This window comes from Urocampus carinirostris, chromosome 4 (assembly GCF_059441175.1).
Source record: "Urocampus carinirostris isolate Australia breed hairy pipefish chromosome 4, RoL_Ucar_1.0, whole genome shotgun sequence".
NCBI lineage: Eukaryota > Metazoa > Chordata > Actinopteri > Syngnathiformes > Syngnathidae > Urocampus > Urocampus carinirostris.
In genome coordinates, this window is record NC_142352.1 from 45842282 (window position 1) to 45863749 (window position 21468).

At 40.1% G+C, this 21468-nt stretch overlaps 1 protein-coding gene across 1 annotated transcript in view; it reads left to right on the forward strand.

The window, feature by feature from the left end:
* Window positions 1-15500, forward strand: part of LOC148367686 (FERM domain-containing protein 5-like) — a 75617-nt gene extending 60117 nt beyond the window's left edge. The window contains exons 7-14 of the mRNA XM_088333294.1: window positions 2216-2303; window positions 3488-3576; window positions 3659-3722; window positions 6006-6097; window positions 6782-6856; window positions 6931-6999; window positions 9321-9427; window positions 14825-15500. Coding sequence (XP_088189420.1) covers window positions 2216-2303; window positions 3488-3576; window positions 3659-3722; window positions 6006-6097; window positions 6782-6856; window positions 6931-6999; window positions 9321-9427; window positions 14825-15381 — 1141 coding nt within the window. The 3' untranslated portion in view covers window positions 15382-15500. The remainder of the gene's footprint in view (window positions 1-2215; window positions 2304-3487; window positions 3577-3658; window positions 3723-6005; window positions 6098-6781; window positions 6857-6930; window positions 7000-9320; window positions 9428-14824) is intronic.
* The last annotated feature ends 5968 nt before the right edge of the window (window positions 15501-21468 follow it).

The window sequence follows — 21468 nt, forward strand, 5'->3', positions numbered from 1 at the left end:
TTGGAGTCTCTTTGATCCCTCTTAATAGAATGTAACAATCATTCTTTTTGCCAACATTGTACTCCCACTAAAAAGTGCAACTATATAGAGTTCTTTATTGTGCAACCAACTAAATAAATCCACAAAATGTTGGTATTAGCCAACAAAAGATCATTTTTAAAATACATGAATCTTATATAATCGTTGTTGTCATGTCAAGTCATGTTTATTTGTATAGTACTTAATCACAAAGGCCTGCACAGACCACAGATTATTGCAAACCACAGACTATTATGACACCATCCCCTGATCTAAAACCTATATGAGAGCCAGGAAAAACTCAAAAACCTCAACATGAGGAAGATAAAGAAACCTTGAGAAGGGACCGCACATGAGGTAATCCCCCTTCTAGGATCACCAGGCTGTAATGGATGTTGCAATAACAAATAATACACAGATATTGTCAACAGGAAATATAGGTCATCCATAAGCTTTAGAACAGCTTTTTTCAACCTTTTTTGAGCCAGGGCATGTTTTTTACATTGGAAACATTTTGTGGCACACCACTAACCAAAAATGTTATAAAATGACATGAAATTTTGTCGTGATTACTGATGCGAGTCTGCTCCTTTGGCGCCAACTGCCCCAGACGCTGATTGGGTGCTCATCTCTTTTCACACCCCCGTCTTCCTGTCACCCATTGTCAGTCCGTCTGCAAACCTCAGCCCACGCGAGGCAAGCCCTTTCGACCCTGACTCTGTCCTGTCCTGATTTCTGTTCGACTCGCGGCTCCGACCCCTTTTCTGAACTCGATTACGTTTCTGCTCCTCTGTCCCCGGCATCGACCTGTTCTTCCCCCGCTCTCGACACTGCCTTCGCTCGACACGGAAGTGCCACTTCTGCGTTCCGAGCGATCTGCTACCCGTGACCAACGATCACCGGATCGTGGGTGCAAACCTTTTCCTCCTTCTAAATAAAGCTGAGAAAATGAACGCAAGTCGGTCCTGTCACCGTTTCTAGTTTCTGACAAATATAATTTATTGTCACGGTCGCCATGGCTACCAGTCTGCCGCGCCCCCGAACTCAGCTGCAGCAGATCAGCTGATTGCTGGTCTGCTATTTAAGGCTGGATTTTGGGTTTGGCGGGCGCTGGCTCATTACACAATCCCAGGTCTGTTATGCCTTGTCCTGTTTTAGGTTTAAACATTTTCCGTCTGTTATGCCTTGTCCTGTTGAGTTCGTGCCGGAGGAACTCTGTATTGTTCTGTTTTGGTCCCGGAGTATTGGGCGACTTTTATTTTGTTAAATAAAACTTATGATCGTCAACGCATATGAGTTCTCCCTTCCTGCCTCCTGCCTCCGTTCTGGTCCGGTCACCCACTCCACTCCACCACGCCACGTGACAATTTATAATACCCCCAGTTTATACAGCACAGACACTTGACAATGACATAATATTTGCGGAAAATGATTCACAAGTGTTTTATCAAATTTAAAATTTTAAAAAGTGACATTGGATAATCTCTCACGGCACAGTAGTGTGCTGCGGCACAGTGGTTGAAAATCAATGCTATAGAAGGCAGTTACTTTTTGTTCAGTAGAGAGGAAAACTCAAATAAAATAAAGAGTTAAACCTAAGCACTGGAGTTCAATATTGTGGCACATACAAATGCTTTTAGCAATAATAGTAATCCTGCAAAGTAATCCAATTTTTTACTAAATATACCTTTTCTTTTTTATGTAACTGTAACGATATGAAATTACATTTCTTTGTATCCTGATTGCGGCAGTAGCTCAGGAGGTAGAGCGCTCGTCTTGGGATCAAGAGATCACAGTTCGAATCCCGGCTCCTCTGTGTTACATGTCAAAGTGTCCTTGGGTAAGGCACTGAACCCCTAATGCCCTCAATAAGCAGGTTAGCGCCTTGCATGGCTGCACGGCCGCTATTGCTGTGTGAGTGTGTGTGTGAATGGGTAAATGTGAAGCACATTGTAAAGCGCTTTGAGAAGTCTTCATTGACTTGAAAAGCGCTATATAAATGCAGATCATTTCATTTCATTGCATACTTCCCAAGCCTTAGATCATTGGATTATTGTATTATACTGCTGTTTTTTGTGCAAATATTTTGCTTTTTTCCTCTTGTTAATTAGTGGTTGATGTTGCTTTATGTGCTGTGATATTACAAAAAAACACCACTATGAGTTAAGTTGACCAAATCTGTTTGTTGTTTTTGCAGTGGCCAAAGCCCAGAAACGTCAGAGCTCAACTTTCTCCAGAAGGCTCAAATGTTGGAGACGTATGGCGTAGATCCACATCCGTGTAAAGTAGGCGTCAATTCACGAACTCATCAAAACTAAAAAAAAATAATCCCACTGCTATTGACTTTTTGCACACGTGGCCTAATCATGTGATGACACCATGACGGACGGCAGTAAACTGTAGTAAACAGTGAGTATGGCTAGTAAACAGTAGACAACGACAAAAGAAAAGCTATACTATTCAAGACCATTGGCAGTGACTGGTCAGACGAATATCGTGCAGTTGTCGGATAAGGTGGTTCACCTTGTCGAAAAGCACAAAGAGCGCTATTTAGAGGAGTCCTCCTGTCTGCCTAACTTGAGTCCACATGATCTGTACCTATATTCTGTAAATAGAGTATTTTCATACATCGGGGCTGATCTTATAAAAGTCTGGATTCCTCCCACTTCTTCGTTGCTGCTACACAAAGCTACGCTGCCTTGTGTTGAGAAATGCACCCCAGGCTTGAAATGCCCCCCCTCACGCAAGCGTTACCAAAACATCTTCATATATAAATATAATAGAATAGTACAGCACGGGGCAGATGCGCCTTGTATGGAAATCACTTTTGATCATTTTGACCCTGTTTACTATCTTTTCAACGTTTGTCTCCTGTTTTATCCATTGATTATTTGTCACTTCATTCCAGTGTAACGAGCTTTATGGTAGAGCAAATAGCAGTGTTCAATACATGTGATATCCGGAAGATTACTGTTTTGAATCGCTGGTTAATCGCAATCAAAGCAGCTTGTTTACGTAGTAAGAAATGGCAACGGTAAGACACTAACATTAGTTAGTCAGCACTGGCTAACTTAGTAGCTATAGTGAGTGTCTTTGATGTGATTCATACCTACGCAACGTAGAATTGCTCGGAAATACATCAAACGTAATTTGCAAGAAGAAATGCTGGCTGACAATCCTGGATTACTTTGAGGGCTGGCAGTCCCTCCAATTGACTGCAAATAAACATTGTCGTCTTCTGTCCTCATCAAAGGGGATACGATAAAATTCCTAATTGGGCTTGGCACCACAATAAATCACTACGATAAGAAGTGGTGGTTATATTCTTCTGTAGTGGTGATTGATATTTTTTTCAACTCAATAACCCATTCAAGTGCTGTCCACTTGGGTGCTTCCTGCCGTCCGTCATGGCTCTCATTGAGCATAGGGTCAGTAGTTTTCTTAACCGGTTGTTGTTTTTGGGTGTCAGGATGTGTCTGGTAATCCAGCGTTCTTGGCCTTTACACCGTTCGGGTTCACTGTGCTGCAAGGAAACAGGAGGATTCATATCCTCACCTGGTGAGCAGCGTAACAATGAAAAAGGACAGATTCAGAACACAAACCTTTATCTTTTCACATGTAAAACTGGGTTTCTTTTCAGGGATGAAGTGACAAAGCTGAAATTTGAAGCCAAGACGTTCCATATATATGCAAATCAGACTGAGGTACAGTAAATGTGATGCAAAGGAAGACCGTTGAACTCCATCATGAAACAAGAGTTTCTAAATGGACACTGTTTAATATTTGACCACTGAATGTTGCTGTATTGTGTAGTACAACAGAAAACAAGTGCTACAAATCACAAGAGAGAATACAAACTACAGAGATTCAAAGTGAACAAGCTGCACCATTTCCTTTTCATTTGGGTGGGGGCGCTGGTGTGTGTGTATATATATATATATATATATATATATATATATATATATATATATATATATATATATATATATATATATATATATATATATATATATATATATATATATATATATATATATATATATATATATATATATATATATATATATATATATATATATATATATATATATATATATATATATATATGAAGTTTTAATGCCACTAGAAGGCGCTAAGTAATACACAATCTCCTTTTAAAGGGACGGTTTGCAATAAATGACCACTAGATGTCATGCAACCAAAAACCAGTGCTGCAAAGCACAAGGAATAGTACGAAATATGAGGACACAACCACATCATTTTTCTTTCAATTATTTTGACCACTCTTTTGCAAAGAAGGGGAAAAGAATAAAGAAAAAAAGTAAAAGAAAAAAGGGAAAACAAAACAAAGAAAAGGAAAGATAATATAAGAATGAAGAACGAAATGAAGAAAAAATAATGAAAAAGGAAGAAAAAGGAGGAAAGGAGGATAGAATAAAAAAAGGAGAAAAAAGTAGAAAAACAAGAGAAGAAGAAGTAAGGAAAACAAAAAAGGGAAAAGGAAGAAAAAAACAAAAAAAGAGAGAGAGGAAAAAAGGGAAAAAAAAAGAAAGAAAAAATGGAAAAGAGGAAAAAGGAGGCGATACATGCACAATATCCCTTGAAACTTTTTGTATTCAGGTCAGGTCGATTTAAGTGATTCACTGTAAGTCAAACTTTACGGATTAGATTCAATGGTTTATCGGAATATTCCTGAGCAAGACTTTGAATCCCGAGTTGCTCATGTTGCTGTGGCGTCAATAAATGAATATGAAGTCAAACTTAAAGGGCTTTGAGGGCCCCGTAAGGTCGGAACTAAAGTACCCCCAGGGGGATCCCTCAATCAACTTTGCAAATTTAAATGACAGCCTGTTTAATATATTCTTTTTCAACTAGCCACTTGGGGAGCATATTATTTGAAATCATAAATGTTCTTGCTGTAATATTAAAGGCTGAAGTGTGTTAGGAATAATGCCGTCATAAAAAACGCCATTACGTAACAATGTTAGTTTTTCGGTAACTGGGGAATTTAACTATTTTTTCCGCTGTTACAACGCCGTTACTGTTACTGACAGTCGAAAGCTGTGCGTTACTATGAATAAGTTGAGACGAAGCGTGTTGGCATGAACGGGTGTTTCCTTTCGTGTCACTCGCAAGTAAACCCTAACATACAACTGTAAACATTAGGGTACACACCGGCATGCTCAGTAACCATGTGACATTATGGGTAATGTAGTTCTTATGTTATATAGCACATAACGTCACACAGAGCGTGGGATTGGATAGTCACTTTATAATGTTTTACTGTTGACTTTTGCTGTGAACAAAATATTTTAAGTCCGGTTTCTTATTTCTACTTGACCAGTTCTTTCAGGTTGGGAGAGTTTGATATATTTATTTTACACGCAGTGTTAGATGCACTTTATATTGTTGAACTGTTTACTTTTGTTGTGTGAGAATACTTAAAGTAAAATAGCATATGTCTACTTGAACAGTTGTCTGACTAAACATTGTGATTTATCTGTAGAGTGGAACTCACTTTGAATTTTATTACAGTTTTACTTTAATTACAGTAGGATATGTCGACTTGACCAGTTGTCTCAGCTTGTGAGAGTAAGACTTAATTTATTAGACTCACTTTATATTGTTTACTGCTGATTATTTTGTTTACTGTTAATTTTGTTGCACTTTAAGTGTAGGATCAATCTGTTGCTGGTAAGGTGCAATACATATTAGAAGGCTCTATACTGTAACACAACTACTTGTCTGTTCTTCTTTATTAAACTGACATGAATACTGCTCAGAAAAATTCTAATTCTTTGACGTACAACAACTTCTTTTAAACTAACGAAAATAGCTAATTTTCCTGGTAACTTGTTACTTTTTCTATGGAGTAATCCATTCACTAACTCACTTACTTTTTGGAAGTAGCGAGTAACTAATTACTTTTTTAAAGTAACGTGCCCATCACTGCTTTTTACTATGATTACCACTTGTCTGTGTTTAAGGACCAGAAAATCATCTTGACATACTTTGCACCAACACCCGAAGCCTGCAAGCACCTCTGGAAGTGTGGCGTGGAAAATCAAGCCTTTTACAAGTTAATCTGGGGACTTTAATAATATACTGTAATCCCTTGCTACTTCGTGCTTTGTGGGTTGAAAAGTATTTCTTTGAAAATTTGAAAAACATTAAACAAAAGTACACGCCTTGCTGCCTATGTACGGAATGCAGAGAGTGCATCTTTGGGCGGCATTAGCTCAGGAGGTAGGGCGCTCATCTTGGGATCAAGAGATCGCAGGTTCGAATCCCGGCTCCTCCGTGTTACATGTCGAAGTGTTCTTGGGTAAGACCCTGAATCCCTAATGCCCCCAATAGGCAGGTTGGCGCCTTGCATGGCTGCTCGGTGTGTGAGTGTGTGTGAATGGGTAAATGTGAAGCACATTATAAAGCGCTTTGGGAGGTCTTCATTGATTTGAAAAGCGCTATATAAATGCAGATCATTTCATTTAATCTCTTTTCTCACTTTGTGCCGCTGAGCCATGCCATTGTGTGCAGCTTAAAATGAGCTGCACTGTGTGGCCGCGATCCAATATCTTTGGTCAAGTATTGACCAAGATCCCGAGATCCCTTGTCGACTATAACTGCTAAAATGGGGGGGTTACCTTGCAGATTTCACAAAACACGGAGGATTCATTAACCTTAATAAACAGGGGATTACAGTATTCTTAGTGTTGTCATGACATAACAAGTCACATTGTTTATTTGTTTGTTTTTCTGTCAGGTTGGAGAAGTCCAGTCAAGTGCGCACAGTGTCCAGTAGCAATCTATTTTTCAAGGGTAGTCGTTTTAGATACAGGTAAACAAAAAGTCCAAGAGTTGATAATAAGTGACAGAGTTTGAATAGTGATGGAGAGCTTTTCTTTTTCTCAGTGGAAAAGTTGCAAAGGAGGTGATGGAACAAAGTGCCAAAATTAAGAGGGACCCACCTGAAATCCACAGGTCAGAATTGCCACAAAAAAAAATGGGAAAATACAATATATAATATAGGATTACAAAAAGCGAAAGGAACATTTTCAGGAGGAAATTTAAAGGGCACATAACCTGTCATAATAATAGTTTCACTAAAACCAAGGGGTCAAGAAACTATGGCTCTCGAGCCTTATATGGTTCTTTTCATGAGTACATCTGGCACGAACATGAAGTAGAACATGCGCAAATATTAATCTGTTTATTTACGCAGAGCCGATCGTGGCACATGCAAAGCTAAGGTGTTTTGTCTAGTATATATTGAACACAATCTTGACTACAGTTTACGGTCATGATGTGACATTAACAGACCCGGTTTTGGCTGTAAATCGCAATTGATGATGAAAAGCCACAGAAAAAACAATAAAACATTCAAAAAATCTAGCAAAGCACTCAGAGCAATTTGATTGGGGTAGCGGTAAGAATGGGCAGAGCTATAAAAGCAGCACGCACATTCCTTTTCCTAGCCCAGCGCTGTCTGCACTAAAGGTATCCTCGTTTGCAGTATATTGTGACAATTTTACACAGTAACTTTGCTCGCACCTTGTTTTGAAAACATTATTTAGGACAAAAATGAGCCTCAACAAATTTTATGTGGAGTATTTCTATTGGTATTGATATATATTTCATACATTTAATCAAATCATCAAACTTCACACAGTGAAATAAAATGTGCTAAAGAATGAGCTTTTGGCTTACAGTTTTGTTGAAATTAGTCTTAAAATATACGATGTATATATTTTTTCTTTTATGGCTCTTCGGGTCTAAAAGGTTTCCGACCCTTGCTATAATCTATTGGCACGGAATTAATGTATCTAAGGGTAATGATTTAAAAGTAGGACATGTTCACAAAAACCTCACCTCTCCCAGGCAAACCAACCATTCCCACACGGTTGCATTCAAAGGCCAGATTCACAGTTTGAACTTTCAAATATTAGAAGAAATAGCTTTGGCGTCTATATAGTTTTTCCAATTCTGTTCCAAAGATTATTATCTTAAAATAAAGTTTTGGGGAATGAGCTCTACTTGATATTTGCTTATTTTAACACTAAGGCATTGTGCCATAAAACGTACATATAAATGCAGTGTTCTCGTTTGCCCGCATCCCTGCGTCCTAGACGCGTCATTTTTGCTGGGGACGCATCGTGTCAAATCAACATGCGTCCTCGGGACGCAAATTTTTTTGACACAAAATTGTCAATTTTCTCCGATTATTTTTTTTTATTAACAAAGATTTACCACACTCCAAACTTTTCGTCAGGCAGATCCGCCATTGTTGTTTTGGTCTCCCACCGATCTCGGCAAACAAGATCTCGTTGCTTCGAGATGAAGTCATTGTTGTGGCGGTTGTCGAGTGAGAGAGAAGTATGCCTCCAGAAAAACAGTTGGTATTAGGTGCAAATCAACGAAAAAATTGGTAATTTCTTCAGTGTCAGTAATAAGTCGAAACATAATACAGAAAGTGGTAACAACCGCAATAATTCTGGCACGAAAAAACGGCGTTGAAAATCTTCAGAAGATCGCGCAGGCAAGGGAAAACGTGTGTTGAAGCGAACTATTCGACGAAAGAAAATAAACAAAATAATACTCCTATCAAGAAAAGGACTTTTCTGCAAAAATTGACTAAATTATATTCCTGGTTACGCTATGAGGAGCATGATAATGGAGGATACATGTTCTGTGATGCGTGCACCCAGCAACACAACAACACCAGCCTATTAAGGTGCATCTTACCAAACAATTGGACCTTGAGAAAGCATTACAACTGTGGTAGGACGGCAAACCACGAAGAATATATGAAATGAAAAATCTGAAGTGATTAAAACTGCATGAATATATAGACTAATATTTCAGCAATATTATTTTGTATAATGTACAATATTTTTGAGAACTGAAAAATCTAAAGTGAGAACTGCTTCGTATAACCAATTAAGTGTGATGATTAAAATTGAATGAAAATAGATTAATATTACATGTTTGTCGCCGATTTACAATTTCAACATCGATAACACTAAATTTTGGGGACCCATAGATCTCTGTCGGGACCCATAGATTTTTGGGCATGCGAGTCCCCGGGACCCATCACTTTTCAGAGGTAAAATGAACACAGTAAATGGTGTGAGGTCTGTTTACAACCTAATGATGTCAATTTGATGCACTTTTAGTCAAATCACTGACCATAACAAAAATTAAGGATAGTGATACATGCAAACTGTCCTTTTGCTTCGTTATATTGTTTAAGTGTACCTTAATTATGGCGTTACATAACACTTGAAATGTGTGTGTTTGTCTAGAGCGGGCATGGTGCCAAGCAGGAGCTGTCCGTCCATCACACACGGCCCTCGTTTGACAAGCGTGCCAAGAACACGACGGAGAGCGGTACACATCTCCATCATGGAAGGTAAAACAAACATAAACACACATGCATATAGAGGTACACACCTAATTGGGTGTTCATAATATCACACACATATATATATATATATATATATATATATATATATATATATATATATATATATATATATATATATATATATATATATATATATATATATATATATAATAGATAGATAGATAGATAGATAGATAGATAGATAGATAGATAGATAGATACTTTATTCATCCCCGTAGGGAAATTATATATATATATATATATATATATTTATATATAATAAGACTCTCTCTTCAGCTTGATGGCATCCCTCACCGCCGGTGACCACTAACGGGTCTGAGGGTTGCCGCCGCGGCAGGCACCGACTACCTTACGGGCACAGCTCCGATCAGCCGCTTCGACAATGGAGGCGCAGAACATGGTCCACTCAGACGCAATGTCCCCCGCCTCCCTCGGGACATGGGCAAAGTTCTGGGGAGCGCGCTCTCAAGCACACCCTCTAAGGACTCCAAGAAGGGTGGGTACTCTGAACTGCTATTTGGTGCATAAGCACAAACAACAGTCAGGACCCGTCCTCCCACCCGAAGGCGGAGGGAGGCTACCCTCTCGTCTACTGGGGTGAACCCCAACGTACAGGCGCTGAGCCGTGGAGCAACTAATATGCCCACTCTGCGCCTCTCACCACGGGCAACTCCAGAGTGGAAGAGTGTCCAACCCCTCTCGAGAGGACTGGTACCAGAGCCCAAGCCGTGTGTGGAGGTGAGTCCGACTATATCTAGTCGGAACTTCTCAACCTCACACACCAACTCGGGCTCCTTCCCTGCCAGAGAAGTAACATTCCATGTCCCAAAAGACAGTTTCTGTAGCCGGGGATCGTTGCGCCAAGGACCCCTCCCTTGGCCGCTACCCAGCTCTCTGCGCACCCGACCCCTTTGCCCCCCCCTACAGGTGGTGAATAGGGTCCCACTTCGTCCCTTCGGGCCGTGCCCGGCTGAACCTCGTGGGCAAAGGTCCGGCCACCAGGCGCTCGCCAGCGGACCCCACCTCCAGGCCTAGCTCCAGAAGGGGGCCCCGGTAACCCGCGTCCGGGCGAGGGAAATTGAGGACCAATGTTCTTTCTCGTCATAAGGGGTCTTCTGATCTGCTTTTTGTCTGGCCACTCACCCAGAACCTGTTTGCCATGGGAGACCCTACCAGGGGCTTAAAGCTACCGACAACATAGCTCCTAGGATCATTGGGACACATACTCTCCTCCACCACGATAAGGTAGATAAGAAGTGACATTAACCACTCGGAGGAGAACAGAAAGCCACTGGAGTTCTGCAGCCAAAGTAACGCACCGCTTTTGACCTACAGTAACGGTACAACGTTGGAACGGCAGAAATAATAGATGACTGTTTCTGAAAAAAATAGCGCCATCACGTAATGGCATTATTTATAGCTTTATTTTGAACACTGTCCTGGAGTTCCATTTCTAATCTTGTTGAATACGATGTTTCACAACTTTGATATCAATGACAATAAGACAAATTCCATTCAATTCAATTAATATTTCATTGTTTGGTCAGGCCTAAGTATTTGTATAAAAGCCAATAATCCATTGTCCATGATGTCCTGTTGAGTCAGACTGGGCCACCTTATAGTCCAACCTGACCTTGAACACAATCTGATACACTTCTGGTGTTTTGTCTCGGTGCCCTGTTTGCTGTGGACTTCACACTTGTAATAATAACTGTCCAAAAATAGATCAAGCCGTGCCAGGGCTGAGCTTAGAGTGCTGCAGCCAATTGGTGGAAAGAGTTGGAAGGGGTTGCGTTACCAAGGTTTTGTCTATTTTTTTTAGTCCGTCAGTCAGATTGTGCCACTCTTGGGAACGGGTGTCAAAGGTGGTTTAGATCCTCGATTAGCCGGAGTCAGCGGGAACCCTCAAGGCTGTTCTTATCGCTCACCTCCAACAATGGTCAAGTGTCTGATCCGTATCGAGACCAAAGTGAACGTTCACTTGCGTATGGTCAACCACTGCTACCGCGATGTCAAGGTACGCATCCTGTCTCTGGGACCCCGATTACTGGGAAAGGCTCTGGGGGCCATTCCTCTCCTTCCCTCCCTCACTGAAGGGTCTGGAGAGAGGTCCATTGATTCTCTCCGACTCGGTGTACCCCCAAATGGCTATCCAGGTAACTCCAACACTGCTTTTTCATGGGCAGTACATTTTGGTAGTTGGGTATTATAAGCTTAAATTGTGGCTTATTTCAGGGGTTTGCATAACATGTTTTTAGTGACTACTCGGAAGATTCTGACACCAATTCAAAAGCTCATGATGGTTTCCTGAAGACCAATAAAAATGAATCAAATATCTCTCTCCATTTGAAAGAGGATAAAGCAAATACTGTACAGGCAATGTGATGCATGACTCATTAATTTCATTGTTGAACTGGCAATTGCATTATCCTTCTGCTTTACGTTAATTATTCCCCTATTAGATTATTCAAATGAACAAAGTATACAAGAAGAATCTGTTTGAGGGGAAAATTGCCTCCCCATATGAATAAATCATCTTGTTTTCATCGTCTTCTTCTTCAAATTTAACAGCAGTTGGTATGCATCACTTTGGTTAAATGGCATTTCTCTATTTTTTTGTGATGTATTTGGTCATATAGTCATACTATGCGGGAGCACGGCGACGTAGTGGTTAGCGCTTGTGCGGCACAGTTCATGTCATGGGAACCTCCTGCGTGGGTTCAAATCCAGCTCCAGACTTCATGTGCGGAGTTTGTATGTTCTCCCCTTGCTTGCATGGGTTTCCTCCGGGCACTCCGGTTTCCTCCCACGTTCCAAAAACATGCATTTCAGGTGAATTGGCCGGTCCAAATTGTCCTTAGGTGTGAATGAGCGAGTGAGTTGTCTATCCCCATGTGCCCTGCGATTGGCTGGCAACCAGTTGAGGTTGTCCCCTGCCTACTGCCCGGAGATGGCTGGGATGGGCTCCAGCCCCCTCGCGACCCTAATGAGGATAAGCGGTACAGCTAATGGATGAGATGAGTCATACTATGTAGTCAGGCGCCTTAGGTAGATCCGGGCGTTGATGTGTTGGGTTTTGTGTTTACTGAGAAATGAATGAGACAGCAGAAAGAGAGTAGAGTGGCGCGACTGGACATTCGGCATGTAAACAAAGCTAATGTTGTGTCCGGCAGTTGAGCCCAAATGCGGACACACGAGCTGCACTGACAGTTTTATTTGGGGGGGAAAGTCGATTCAGAGAGGAAAGGAAAAACATGAATGAAGCGCACACTAACATTAACTCACGGCTGGAAGAATAATAGCAATCTTTCGGGGGCACGGCTCGGGCGACAAGGTGTGGGCACATTGGCAGGCTGGAACGATTAGAAGCGCAACAATCTGACAACTAGAGATGTCTGCGCAGTCCATTTATACCAAGGCCCTCATAAGCGGTAGGTATGGTGATTCTCCAGCGCCCCCTGATGGAACACTGGATCTTGTAAGCCATTGCAAACAAGGAAAATAATAAAAAGTGTTAAAAGTAACGTTGTGTTTTTGTTATTTTGGCCATTAAAGAGTCAGAAATCATGTTATGAGTACTTACTTTGGTCCTTTTTTCCCAGAACAAACAAAACTTTTAATAGCTGGCAATGTCTACCATAAATATGTTTTAAGACAATGTAATATCAGTTTAAAATGAAGATTAAAAAAACAAAATAAACGGACTTGGATTTTTCAGGATTTTAATGAAGCAGAGACTTGAACAGAATATGAACACATTGAGAGACAACATAAAATGGAAACATGAACAGTTATAAATATATACAAACACGTTTTTGAGTCTTGCTCTCTCAGTTGTCCATACATTGTCAACTATTTTTCATCATGAACAGGCCTTTTATGGGGCTGTGTGGTAGATGGTGGAGGAATTCCTGGAGACAGAGCCCCACATCATACATGACCCCAATAATCACCCTATTGACAATCAAAATTACCAAAGAATGTTCAAAAGATTCAAATGGTTTATTTTTATTATTGGTAACTGATAGCAAAAAGTGCTTTACAAATTGTATTACTTATTATGCCCTGTCTTTTCCATTTCTTGCCTGTGATTAGTCTGTTGCCACACATGAATGCCTGTGAGATGACTGTGGGAGTTACTGTCACATTTGGAGAACTACTTTGTTTCGTTTTGATTTTTTTTATATCGCTGCAAAGCCTGTCTTATTTACAAGAACCGTTTGATTTTTCTCTTCAGCCAAATGGTTGTGTAGTTACAATAATATAAATAGCGCTTTTAAAACAGAGTGGCCGCGCCCCCGTTGTAATAATAATATAAAATAATAATAATAATAATAATGATAATGATGAGTTATCCGCTTAACATTTCGACGTTGATAAGACGTGTCTGTATAATGTCACCAGTCACCGAAATACGTCATGCCACATATCATTGGAAAACTTAAACTCGTGGGATTCAATATATCGTGACCAAAGTGTATTTATCACAGAAACATCGCAATCCGTCTGAAACGTGATACATAAATCCCTTGGTAATGAGATGTTTGAGGTGATTCTCTGCAAATATGGACTCGTAACATCCAGAACCGTTCAGTGAATCCAACCATACAAAATATTTACTCCAAAACACATGATAATCCCAACAGATTTTAAAAAATGTGCCTAGAAGTTTTAATGCATTGTTGGACGTTCCTTGTTGCAATTGGTCTTTTTTGCCACTTAATTCCCATTTACAAATAAACAGACACGTAAATTATTTCCAATACGGCTGGTAACCTTTGACCTTTGGATTCAAACCACTCTAGCCCAATAGCAGGGATGTTTTTACGGTTCACAGCCCGCATTAGCCTATAAAGCCCTTTATTGATACAACAGGGATCACCTCCTATAGCTCCGAATATCTTTATCCAAAAGTAACATATTCACATGATGATTGACACATTGGTTAGGCAATGAAATTCTGAAAAGGACAATATGCAGCTGTTAAGGGGGGTATTCAAATTAGACCCCAAAATAAACATGTGTAAAGGCACTCGTGATTCGTTTGTATGCAGGATTATTACGTGCAAGTGTGCACAATCATTAATTAACTTCTGGAAAGAGAAGTCAAAAATGTACAACTCTTTCACAATGTCTAAGAAATAAGGCAAAGTAAAATACACAGTTGCAAAGGTTTTAGTGCTAGAAACTAGTCATCTTTTAGAAAAACGGCTATGTTCTACAAATAGTTCAAGAAGAGCATTCAATTTATTTTGGGTACATCTTGGATTAGGATTTTAGACTAATTCTACAAAAACTCTAAGGGGTTATTAGCAAAAACTTTTTTAAGGACACCTCAAACGATGCACACCCCACCCGTAAATTTTCTCTCTCTCTTGCCAGGTTTGGAATCCCTCCGTGACAGCGCCCACTCCACGCCGGTGCGTTCCGTCTCGCACGACGACTCCTTCCTGTCGTCTCACGGCCGCACCTTGGACGGGGGCGAGGCCGGCGCATCAGCGGTCATCTCTGACGAGAACTACAGTCCCTCGGACAGCGTCCTACCTACGCCCGTGGCCGAACATGGGACGGATATGCACCTCAACGGCGCTCCCTGCAGTGTGGACGAGGACGAGGGCCATGGTCCGGCGGCGGACAAACGATCCGGAAGGAGAGCTCCGCGGGCAGTTAAAAGCCAAACGTCGCCCCCTAGCGACGTGGAGGAGCTTCACAAGTTCATCCTGAGCGTCCTACGTCTTTTCCTGGTCACCATCGGACTGCTCTTTGTCCTCCTGCTGCTCCTCATCGTGCTGACAGAGTCAGATCTGGACATCGCTTTCCTAAGAGACATCCGAAAGACGCCGGAGTTTCAGCAGTTCCACTTTGAGTACTTTTGCCCGCTGCGGCGCTGGTTCGCCTGTAAGCTCAGATGGATGGGAGGGCTCCTCATAAGCAAGTGAAGTCACAAGATAAGAATGAAACACAAGATTGCCGTTGTTCTGACGAAACATTCTACTAGGCCTGGGCGATATGACCAAACATTGTTATCTCGATAAAATTATTCTTATCGGTCAATCATTATTGGGATAATTATCACGTCTTTCTTTTTTTCAAATTTTAAATCTAATTTTTGTCCCTTGGAGAACGTTGACAAAATCTGATGCTGCTTTAAACAATATTTAATGTCAGAACAAAGACTAGTGTTGAGCACTTTACTTTAAAAAAATAATTAGTTATAGTTACTCACTACATTTTCTAAAAGGTATCTGAGTTAGTAACGGAATTACTCATAGTGGAAGTAACTAGTTACCAGGGAAAGTAATTATTTCTGTTAGTTTAAAAAGAAGTGATTGTATGTCAAAGAATTTAAAAGATTTGGGGCGAATACGAATTTTTTAGAGAACCGGCTTTCGGCTGGGCTGACTAAAAAGAGCAGGCTCCTTCGAGTCCCAAACGGCTCTTTGGGTTGCTTTTGTTGCTTTGATTCCTACATTACCAATTATTATGTAACAAGGGGGGGAAAAAAGACAAAGATTTTAAAAAAGAAACAAATTGAAATATACAATAACAAAAGGAAAAAGATAGATGAAATAAGAAACAGGAATAAACAAATACATAAATAAAATATTTATAAATCTCCAAATAATATAAAACACAAAACAACTTTGACCTTTTTATGCTAAAAAAAATAAAGTCAACAACACAGAACCCCCCCCAAAATGCATATAGACCAATAACAAGAATAAAAAAGCATCTCAGCAGGAACCAGTTATTGATGGGGAACTGGGTCCCTAAATTCACTTCCAACAGCTGGCTCATAGATCCGGTTTTGTTTGCGAACAACACTAGTCAGGTGCTGTCGAAGATCGGGCTCTAATCTTCGCCATTAAGCCCTCATTTGCCTTTTCTTACAGTGCATTAGAGAATACTATATACATAATTAGCTAACTTACTTTATGATAGTCACTATTTTAAATGGTGACATGATCCGTAACAACGCGATGTAAACACCTTGGAGAAGGAAAAGACACTCAATTCAAAATAACGCAACGCTTTTGACCGTCAGTGATGGTAATGGCAGAATTTTTATGGTGTTAGATTACTCCGTTACTGAAAAAAATAGCGCCGTTACGTAACAGTGTTATTCCCAAAACTGAGAAAGACGCATGCTGACAAACTATTACACAGAATTTCACAATTATGAGAAATATTAAACAAGTGAATACTGTTAGGGTCACGTTTCCAACATTTATAATAAAACGCTCTGCAATATAGGACAAAGAGAATCGGTTCTTTATAATTAGTTACTTTATTAATCATCATATTGAGAGCCGCCGAGATTCTGTTGTTAGACATCTTTTCGCTCGCTCTGCCCTGCTTGCTGCGCTCTGGCTCGGCTCGGCTCTGGCTCTGAGGATCTCCTCGAAAAACCTCCCTTCTAATATTCAGTTTTTGCCTTTGCTACGTAGAGTTGATTAGTCTTCTTTCGAAGGTCTGCTTTCCATCCAATGATGACAGGTGACCTTGGTCCTGGGAAACTCCTTTTTCCCAGGCTCTTTGGTGAAGAACAATCTTGAGTTATGGGATGCCAGGTCAGGATGTATTTCGTTGGTATGTGAGAACAAAAACACAGTCTGTACATAAAAAAACAACTCATGGCCTTGAAGAGTATTTTACGGGCTGAGAACTCTTCAAAATGGCTGAGAACACATATAACATATTAAATGTCAACTGTAGGATAAATACAACTCCATCATTCCCTCCTCTTTATCCTATTGGTGATTTAATACTTCATTCAACTGTCACTTCGCAATACGATTTTCAACAGAGAAATCATGAACACAACAACAGTTGTTACACTTAGAGGTTATCGTCATAATGACCAGGATCTGAGTAAAAATCATGAAAATGCAGAGACAGGCAATCATCATCAACATTTGTGTCATTACAATTTTCACCATCGTCATTTTTATGGTAATTGCCAGAGTCATCGTCAGCATTGGTGTCCGAGGGCAACAGAGCATACAAAGGTACCATCTTTGCCTGCATTGGGGCAAGAGCTGTTGTAATTAGTCTCGTTAGCAATGTTCTTATGCACGGAATACAACAACATCCACACAATGTGAGAATTGCCGCAAAAACGGCTATAGCCATATATTAATATTTTTTATATTTCCCAAACGTATCTCCAAAACCATCCCACATTGATGTGTCAACTCCTGAGTGGTCTTTCATCTTGTTGTTAAGTGACCTGAGGCCTTCCAGGGCCTTTGTCAGACTTCCGTCTGCTGCCGTGTTGTTCGGTATGAACGTGCAACATTGGTCACCAAAGATAGAACAGACCCCTCCCTTTTCAGCCAGTAGCATATCAACAGCAATCCGGTTCTGGAAAGCCATGAGGGAGGTAGCAGAGAGTTGCTCGTGTATGGCGGAGAAACCTTGTTCTGTTTTGTTTCCTAACTTCTGCACATTGAAATGGATATAGTTTATTCTGTCAACATTTTTATTAATTGTACACCAATAACAAATCAAAGATTCAAAACCCGCTGCTACTTGATCTGCTAATTTGTATTCATCTGGTACGCCTCTTGGAACACCGATGCTGTCGATGTATGTAGGATCATTGTCACTCCAGGCATAGGTAGACCTTTACTTTTCCATGCATGTGGTAACAAGCTCTTCACAGATGTTAGCAATTCAGGGATTGTGGTGGCGGTTATAGACACAGGTAAAATAAGAGACACAGATGCACACAATCCCGTGGTATTGTACGGTAGTCTATCATACAACTTGTCTTCTCCACACCACCACCAGATGTCACTCCGGGAGAGTGGTTTAAATGTTATATTGACTGTCAACATTTGGTGACATTGTATATCATTCAGACTACACACAACACAATCAGTCATGACAGCATGTGCCGCCTGCTCAGCCATTAGCAACCAGTTGTTATCTATCCTTGAAATTCCTGTGGTAACTTTGAACCACCCATCAATGTCTTCGACTGACATGCTTACTGATGTGATATTTGTCGTTACAGAGTAGTTACTTAATTTTGGCTGATCAGTCGGTTTCATACTGTCATTTACACACACTACGACCGGGAAAAAGGGGTCCATGCCCGAGGACCAGGCCCATAACGTGAAACCCCAGCACGTGCTGTTAAAAAAAATCTGATCCCGGAGGTCGAATTGTCTGGTTTGTAACGGTTATAGTCAGTTGTAAATTGCTTCCTTGATGCTGCAATTTAACCCGATTTTTTGAAATACTGGGCCTCAGAGCTGTCCCCTGGGGTCCAGTACTCCCCTGCTTCCGTTATAACCAAATACTCCCACCCTTGGAACGCTCCGTGTCCAAACACGTAGCACCAGTACTCCTCCCACCCTTGTCCAGTAATATGTGTTGGCTGTCTCCCTAGACTGCCTCACTGGAACCCTTTTAAAGAGGTTATCGGTATGGACATCACAATGGTGGCATTTGGTGGCACAGTCACTGTCACAGAGTTGTTATAGGTCCACGATATTAACCAAGAGTGCATGTTGTGGCGTGTTTACTGGGGAGTCGGCACATTCCACTAACACCCCTGCTTTTATTAAATTTTCAATCACTGGTTGTATCCCAGCCATAGCATCTGGCTTGAGTGGATATTGTTTTATTCTAGGGCGATGCTCTGTTTTTGGTCTGACTACTACAGGGGATGCCCCTTTTACAAGGCCCACGTCAGTAGGCCCCTGGGACCATAATTTCTCGGGAATCTGGTCAACAATTCCTCGTCCTCTCCGGTTAAAAAGATTTGTCATTCTTGTTCTTCTATTAAGTGTACTTCTGACTGCACTGTCACCGACCAGAAAAGAGCCTTTCTCCTTTGTACACTAATTTTTCCAAGTCTTGCCATTTGATGCTCTTCTTTTTGCACAACGAGATATGCGGTACGCATCTATCCATAAGCCAGTTATGCTGTTTAAACAGTGACTTGAGTGGGTCAGGTAAGAATACTGCTGCTATGGCATACATTATTTTGTACACACAGTTACCATAAACACAAATCATTATTCAAGTAAGCACAATCAGTTTCATACTTATGAACAATTATTTTCCAAAGCAAAAACGCAACAGGATTTGCAATGAGCGTTCAAAAATTGGCATCTGAGCGTCCATTGAAGTTCCATGATTTTCATTTGTTTCCAAGAGGGCACTCGAAAACCACTCTATATTTTGCTTGAAAAAAGAACTGCTACCATATGCAATAATATTTTGTTTGTTTGTTTGTACATGATTCAAATTGAATCGTTTCTTCCGGCGCCGTCACGAATGGCAGCCACTCCAGCAGCTCCCGTGTTATTTTCGATTGTTCTCGATTGTTTGTTCTCAGCTCAGGGATGCTGCTGGAAATGTGAATTTCCCTTCGGGGATGAACAAAGTATCTATCTATCTATCTATCTATCTATCTATCTATCTATCTATCTATCTATCTATTTGACTTTATGTCTGAATACTATCTTGGCCTAGTCACGCTGTTTGGTGTTGCTCAGCAGAGCTTTCTTCTTCACATTCAAAGGACATGTGACCTTTTGACTCGCAGTGTGTTACCCCCACTCCCTTGAGCTCGTTGTTTATGAGCGTAGCTGGGATGTGCTCCATATCACTCCCTTGGCCTCGCTGTTGATAAGCGGCGCAGACAATGGATGACTGATGTCTTTGGCTCTTTCAGCAAATTAGTCCATGGCCTCTTTTTGACAGATTTATATGTCCTTTGGAGACTTAGAAAGAGTCTTTTTGCGGAATTCACTGGCACTTGAGAGTCTCGTTAATTCCACTGTGCTTACGTAGTGGGATTTTTTTTTTTTTCAGTAAATTGGCCGGATTACTCTATGTCTTAAATTTTTCTCTAAATTTAAGTACTAGTAGACATTATCTTAGTTTAATCAATTTCTACCCATTTATTTCCCATGCAATTATTTTTAAATTAGCATGATATGTCTCAAAATCAATTAATCCGTTATTTTCATTTCTTATGCTCCTCTTCAAGATTGTTCAATCTATTTCTCATTGTCTTCTAAAAATTCTCTTCCATAGAAACCGTTTCCTTTTAACTTAACCAAACCATAAGTCAGTATTTGTTACACATTTGTTTATCACTTGTCAATCGTAACACTCATTCTAAAAAAAAAATCAGTGTGTAATCATTGTCCTTTGGGCTAAATTTGTCAAAATTCCAAACCCACACACTATCTAAACATCAAAAATCTCAAAAGATCTAAAAAATCTCTAAAAATGCCAAATCGAACTTAATGTCATAACTTTTCTAATTGTATTTTCTTCTCTCTGTAATCATAATCAATCTTTTGTTATTGATTCAATATAGAGCAATACATACCCGTCACTCATGAACCATCTTGTTGAGTGTATTTATTTTGTTTATTCATATCTTTTATTCTGCGCAACAATCTTTGCTTCTACGCATTAGTCTATGTTCTATGCAGCCCTTCGAGATCCCTTGTGATCAAGGCTATACAGATCAACATGATCTGGTCCGACTATTAATACGTTTCTTTTTTCCTTTGTTTAAAGGAAACATTTTATTCATTGACTGAAATAGCTTCAGCTACGTTATTAATTATTTCTAGTCTCGAATTTTCTTTTCTGTAATACGAGAACAACTAAGGAAATAATCTTTTTACGTCTTACGCCTCTTTTGAATTTGTCCATTTACGAACAAGAAGATTGACACTAAAATTATGGACCATTTTTAGTCAGCTTCATTGCTTTAATCGTCCTTTCTTTATTAAGAGCAAAACTACACGTCTTAAAGTTATTACCCTTTGCTATTCGCATTTTCAACGAAAAATGATTAGTTGTTCACTCAAATATTCTTTCTTTTTATACTATTCTGTATAATTATCTTGTATTATACACTCAGTGTTTTCATTTTCCCGCTTACCTGTCCAAGACGCATCATTTATGCTGGGTACGCAACCTTTTTTTTCCTTTAAATTTTCATTATCATTTAGTTTACTCTTTAACAAAGATTTAACGCATTACAAGCT